This window comes from Nesoenas mayeri (genome assembly GCF_963082525.1).
Source record: "Nesoenas mayeri genome assembly, chromosome: Z".
Taxonomy (NCBI): domain Eukaryota; kingdom Metazoa; phylum Chordata; class Aves; order Columbiformes; family Columbidae; genus Nesoenas; species Nesoenas mayeri.
Window position 1 is genome coordinate 24,254,027 of NC_137542.1, and position 6,565 is coordinate 24,260,591.

The 6,565-nt window shown below is 44.5% G+C and overlaps 1 protein-coding gene across 1 annotated transcript in view; it reads right to left on the minus strand.

Moving 5' to 3' along the window:
* The window catches only part of SMC5 (structural maintenance of chromosomes 5), a gene marked incomplete at both ends in the record, with an annotated part of 44,269 nt that extends 40,779 nt beyond the window's left edge, over positions 1 to 3,490 (minus strand). Inside the window, 3 exons of the mRNA XM_080362508.1 lie at positions 1,292 to 1,344; positions 2,502 to 2,643; positions 3,357 to 3,490. Coding sequence (XP_080218634.1) covers positions 1,292 to 1,344; positions 2,502 to 2,643; positions 3,357 to 3,490 — 329 coding nt within the window. The remainder of the gene's footprint in view (positions 1 to 1,291; positions 1,345 to 2,501; positions 2,644 to 3,356) is intronic.
* Positions 3,491 to 6,565: the final 3,075 nt, after the last annotated feature.

Below are 6,565 nucleotides of genomic sequence, written 5' to 3' on the forward strand. Positions count from 1 at the left end.
TTTTTTTAAATCAAATTAAGGACTTTTTACTACTATAATTCTTTATTTTAGTAACAATCCAGATTCAAGCAAAATGGTGCATGCTTACAGAATTCATATTTTAAAATTCCTGTCAAAAAGCGATCTTCTGCATCACTGCTCTCTCACCCTAGATGTCGCCTTTAAATATTTTCTACCCATCAGACAAAGGACTGAATTGCATTGCAACCACTACAATAACAATGCTCAGTCTTCACATACTGCAAGACTCTCTTTGGACTTTCAAGTAACATCGGGATGCATCTATGTTGAAACAATCACAGAGTCTACCTCCTGACCCATTGCTTGTCCAGTCTCCAAAGAATGTCTTTCTCGATCATTCACAAAAGAATGAAAGATTTTTTCAAAGGCCCATTCCAGTATATCTTTTTTTCTTAATACAATGCTCTTGGTCAGGGTGGTCAACTGTTACAAAAATTAACTCATGCTCTGGATCAGTTGATTTGCTCTGTGTTCTATTTAGTTCAGGCAAACAGATCAGGTTAAGGCTCATCAAAACCACCTGTGCTATAACAGCTTCATGTTAAGACCGCTACAAAACCAACACCCATTTAGGAACTCTATTAGGATAGTCTCTCTTTAGCTGTAAAAAAAGCACACATAATATTGCCCTGCAACCAAAGCTTACTGATCAGAATTTTACAGAGTAAGTCCAGATTATTTTCAGCTGCTTTGTTTTGCAGAGGTTTACCTGGAAGACTGCATTAGCCAAACTAGTGAGATCTACTTATTTTTTTTTCCTTCTATTTTGTTTCAGTATGCGATGCTTTCACTAAGAATGTTGAGGAATCCCAAATACCAGCAGTATATCAGTATAACAGATTGAAGGCAGAATATCTGGTTTTACAATTTAGACTTTGGTTTTGTTTTTTTTTTCCTTCTTTAAAAATAATTTCCAACCACTATGTTATGATGGCAACAATGACTGTATCTGAATCATCTGAACCTTAAATGTAATCAAAAGCAAAACACATCATATACATCAATAGTTATCTATACATTCTTTGTACATCAAGACAAGGCAAGATGCTTCAGAAAGCAAAATCAAGACCAATCATGACTGCTTATTTCTTGTGCAATAATTATTTAACTTTAAAATTTTGAAAGTCTGAGTAAAAAAAAAAAAAAAAGTAAATCTGAAGCTTAAAACCAGACATCTGTACACCAGAATTTTTTTCAAAACTTTGTAAATGACTGCGTGCAAAAATAATCTAACTAAAAATGCACAAGAAAATACAATTTTACTACTTACAGTTCAATTTCTACTACAGCTTTCAAGCACCCCTGCTTTACAAAGAGAGCAACCTACAAAATTAATTACAGAAATCATTATTGCAAAGTCACAGTGTATTAAAAAGTAAACTCTAACAAAAATACGTATTTGTATAACGGAGTAGCTGTAATGCGTTATTTTCTTTAGAACTCACAATTAAAACCTAAAATTTATCTTGGCTGTCTACAAACTAAAAATAAAGGAAGACAGAATTATCTTCATCATCAACTAACAGCATTAGAGCTTCCTCCCCAGGTTAACAATTTGTCATCAATTTCAGCCTCAAAATGTGAACAAATCATAATCAGCAGATCCACAGGGAAGAAGAAGTTCTCAAAAGTTTCAGGAACAAAGGCAACACAAATGAAAGACATTGCCAAATATCTGTACTAATAGAACTGCCAATTCTAGTAGTATAAAAACATATAAGCATGAAAAGCAAATAAAAATACCAATACACAATTGACTGCCATGCAGTCAATTTTCCATATTTACACTTGCCCAAGACTGAGCTTCAACCAAAGAATATGTACAATCATTTAGGTACTCAGCTTCAGTGATCCATGAGCTACTGAAATATGTTGTATCCAATCAGAATATCCAAGAAAGCAAGAGCAAAACTTAAAAATTTGACAGTACAAACTTCCTCCTATAGTGTCAACAAACGATCTCTTGGGAGCAAAAAATGAAAACAGTAGAACAACTCCCAATAAATCCAACTTCCATTTAAATAAAAAAATCAGTTGCTCCATTCTTTTACATAAATTCTCAGGCACATCAAAGACATGTTATTTCTACAAGTTCTATATACTTGGGAATTTAAGCTAGACTTTTAAAAAAATTTCTCTCTTAGTAGATATTTCTGATCAAACATTACCTATGCATTAGGTGCCATTTTCCTAACACACTGTGGAGGCTTTGACATCTTCAAGTATAACACCTAGTCTACTCAGGTTCCAGTACAATTCAGGCACTTCCATTTCATAATTCAGCCAAGACAACAAGCAGTTAAACAAGAGAAAACCCTTCTGGTAAAAGCATGGCCTCTGGACCAGATTATTCTACAATTTGGACACTTTACTTTTTATAAAAATAAAACAAATCAAGAAAGACAGTATTCCCATCTCCCCGAACATGTCTCTTAAGGAAATTCAGATTAAACATTACAATTGTAAAAGGTCACAGTTACCTTATCAGCTCTCCCTATGAAAGAAGGTTTTCCAGCCAGTCCCAGGCAGATGGCACAAACAATGCTTGACTTTCCGGTTCCATTGGCACCTACAATCATGTTCAAATTGGGTCCTGGACGTACTTCACAGATGTCGTATGTTCTGGAAAGCACAATAGTTTTTTGAACCTTATAAACACGATGGCACTTAAAAAAAAAAAAAATGAACACAATCCATGTACTTCTGTAAAAGAACCCTTAGTGTTGACGCTTAAACTACTATCTTTGAAGCTTCATTTGACATCTGTAGCATGATCAGTGAACTACACAGAACTGTGTTCAAGGCTGACATGGAACTGCCAGCAAAACAGACGTAAGAAAACGCCCTGAAAACTTCTGCTGGTAACTATAATAGTTTCAAACGGTATTCCCAGTAGGCAGAAGCTGGACACAGCGGGTCCTTCCCCGCTCCCTGAGCAAGGGACCACCTGCCACGGAAAAACCGTTTCACGCACTCCTTCTTTCAGCCTTACTAAGGGCTCCCGATAGCCGAGGGATCTCCCCGAGAGCCGAGGGATCTCCCCGACAGCCGAGGGATCTCCCCGCTCCGCGCACCCCGGAGGGAACGGTCGCGGCGCGCGTCCCTGCCCCGCCAGCCCGCCGCTACACGTTTGGGCCTCCTGACTTAACCGCCGTCTCTCCAGCCCCGTACTCCCTTAAACACGGGGCGGCGGGAGGCAGCCGAGGCCGCCCAAGGCAGACACCGACCCCCGGGGCGGCAGGAGACCGCACACCAGCGCCCGCGGGCGCACCGCGACCAATGGCGGCCGGCTGGCCGCCACTCCTAGGAGGAAATAGCGCCCACCGCGCACTCACAGAAAGTTCTCCATGAAGATCTTGACGATGGAGCCCTCGATGAAGCGGGAGTGCGCCTCGGCGCTCCTCAGGGGCCGCGGGATGCTGCCGCCGCGCTGACAAACGACAGACTGCCGACTCCCCGGCGTCGCCATCTTCTGCCCTCAACCCGCCCAATCCCCGCCGCGCGGACGCGCCCCGCTCCTCGACCTCATTGGCGAGCGGGAAACGCCGAGCCGGAAAGCAGCGCACTCATTGGGTGAAGGGGCGGGACTAAGCCCACAACGAAGCTTTTCTTTGGCTTTTTTGGTACCGCGCTAGTGCCTATTGGCTGAGGAGAGCGGGGCGGTAAGGCTGACCCAGGAGGGAGGTTCTAGTGTTGCTTTCGGTTTCCCCGGTGCTGAGGCAGCCGCACAGCCCCACGGGAGGGGACCGTGCCCGCGGGGCGCGAAGGGCCGGGTGCTGCGCTGAGAGAAAGCGCCGGTGCCTGCGCCGCGCCCCTGAAGGCGGCATTGCTGCCGTGTTCCCCCTCGGAAGAGGGGCAGCCAGCAGCGGCGCCCGCCGCCAGCGCGCTGCGCGGAGCCCCTGCCGGGTGGGCTGGAAGGGGGCTGGGCGGGCCGCCGGGCGGAGGTGCCGGCGCTCCCGGCAGGGGGCAGCGCAGCCCAGGAGCCGGGCGGCCAGCGCTGCGGAGGGGGCGCCTGCCCGGGAAACCCCTTCCTTCTGAAGGAGTCCGGGCGGGCGAGCTATTAATTGTCCTCATGTTCCAGCGCCTGTCAGAGCTCGATTTTTTTCTTAATTTTTAACAAAATGACGGGGGAAACATATTTTTACATTTATTCCTTCAGAGATCAGGAAATCTGTAGGAAGGATAGACATCCTTTAGAACAGGGACATAAAACTCATTTCTACCAGGGGTCACGTCAGCCTCACGGTTTCCTTCAAAGGACCAAATGTAATTTTAGGACTGTATAAATTACACAGGTGAAAATGAGTTTGACACTTCTGCTTTGGAAGTTATCCTACAGGAAACCCTGTGTGAGATTTTTGGCATTTTGACTGCAGGGCAGCCACCAACACCCTTGCAGCTGCCTTACCTTCCCACACCATTTGTGGTTTTTTCTCCCAGAGCAGGAGCTCCTGCTGCAGCACAAGGCCTTATAACCAGCCGAAGCTTCTACAAGGCTGATTAAGCCTGCTGAAAGTCACAGAATCACAGAATGTCAGGGATTGGAAGGGACCTCCAAAGATCATCTAGTCCAATCTCCTCACTGAAGCAGGAACACCTAGATGAGGTTACACAGGAAGGTGTCCAGGCGGGTTTTGAATGTCTCCAGAGAAGGAGACTCCACAACCCCCCTAGGCAGCCTGTTCCAGTGCTCTGTCACCCTCACTGGGAAGAAGTTTCTTCTCATATTTAAGTGGAACCTCTTGTGTTCCAGTTGGTACCCATTGCCCCTTGTCCTATCATTGGTTGTCACCAAGAAGAGCCTGGCTCCATCCTCATGACACTCACCCTTTAGATATTTATGAACACTAATGAGCTCAGTCCTCAGTCTCCTCCAAGCTAAAGAGACCCAGCTCCCTCAGCCTTTCCTCATAAGGGAGATGCTCCACTCCCTTAATCATCTTTGTTGCCCTGTGCTGGACCCTCTCCAGCAGTTCCCTGTCCTTCTTGAACTGAGGGGCCCAGAACTGGACACAATATTCCAGGTGTGGTCTCACCAGGGCAGCGTAGAGGGGAAGGAGAACCTCTCTCGACCTACTAACCACCCCCCTTCTAATACACCCCAGGATGCCATTGGCTTTCTTGGCCACAAGGGCACAGTGCTGGCTCATGGTCATCCTCATGTCCACCAGGCCCCCAGGTGCCTTTCCCCTACACTGCTCTCCATCAGGTTGTCCCCCAACTTCTACTGGAACCTAGAGTTGTTCCTGCCCAGGTGCAAGACTTGCCCTTGAAAGTCAGATATAAGAAACTGCTTGTGCTTAAGTGGAACGAGGTAAATGAATCAACACATAACTGGAGTGATTTGTCCTAGAAAGGTTACAAGGAAGACAAGGTTTTTCCAATATGAACCACATCCTTGGGGTGCGAAGGCTTTGCAAGGCCCCCTGTATCCAAGCAACTCTTCCTGTAATATACTGCAAAGACCAACACTGCCATGGTAAAGATGTCAGAACAACCTTTTTGAATATGGATGTAGCAGGGCTGGGACCAACAGGAAAAAATAATGTAAGGCAGGTTGCTTCTTTGAGGGAAATTTAGGCAGATAAAAGGAGGTACAAGGGCAGTGAAAAGGCTGTTCTGGATATAGGATATAGGGATATAGGGGAAAAAACAGGGGAACAACAATTAATTCAGCTAAAGAATGAAGGGGACTTCTGCTGCAACAGTATGAGTGCAGATGCCCACAGATTGTAAAGAAGTTGCCATGCATGTCCAGCCCACCAGGACTTTGGATAACCCACTGGAATCTCCACCAGGTCCATGTCCAGAAGACTCAGTGTAAAAGAATAAAGAAGCATAGAAATGCACCTTAGTATTATGTGCTGTCAATGGGAAAGGATAATAAAATTGGAAGTATATCATTCATAAGATTTGTGGTAATAGCCACGTAGTAAGAGTGTGAAATTGTATCACTGCAAATTAGTAACAGTGGTGTGTCCATTAGTTAATTAGAATATTAGCCGATTTGTTGGCAATGTTTTGCTTGATAAAAAATAGCTTTTGAACAAATTTTCAGACATCATTTTTAATACAGGCCCAGTATAGCAGAGTCTTAAGTGTTCTTTGCCCTGCTATTGTCTGTGTACAGCTACTGCAGCAGTGAGAAACAGAAAAATAGTAAATAAAAATGGATCCAGGGCAGAAATTAGCTGCACAGCAAGTTTCCTAGTTGGACAGAGCTGATGGAAGGTTTTTTATCTTACCAGGAGAAATCTTAATGCACCCTCTCTAGTTTTCAGATATTTTGCAGCCATTCTTCCACTAATTTATCAAGCACCAAAGTAATTGAAAGCTAGCTTTAAATTTCTCTGTTCTGTAATTCCTGCAGCAGAAATGCGTGGAAAGCTGCTGTTGTTTCCTACTGAAGGAAGAGCTTAGGCTTCTTTTTTCAGTCAGGACAGTGCTTCACATGCTATCGATAAATACAGGGTGTTTCAAAAAGATGGACCCAATTTGAAACCAGTATGTCTCTGAAATTGGGTCCATCTTTTTGAAATGCCAT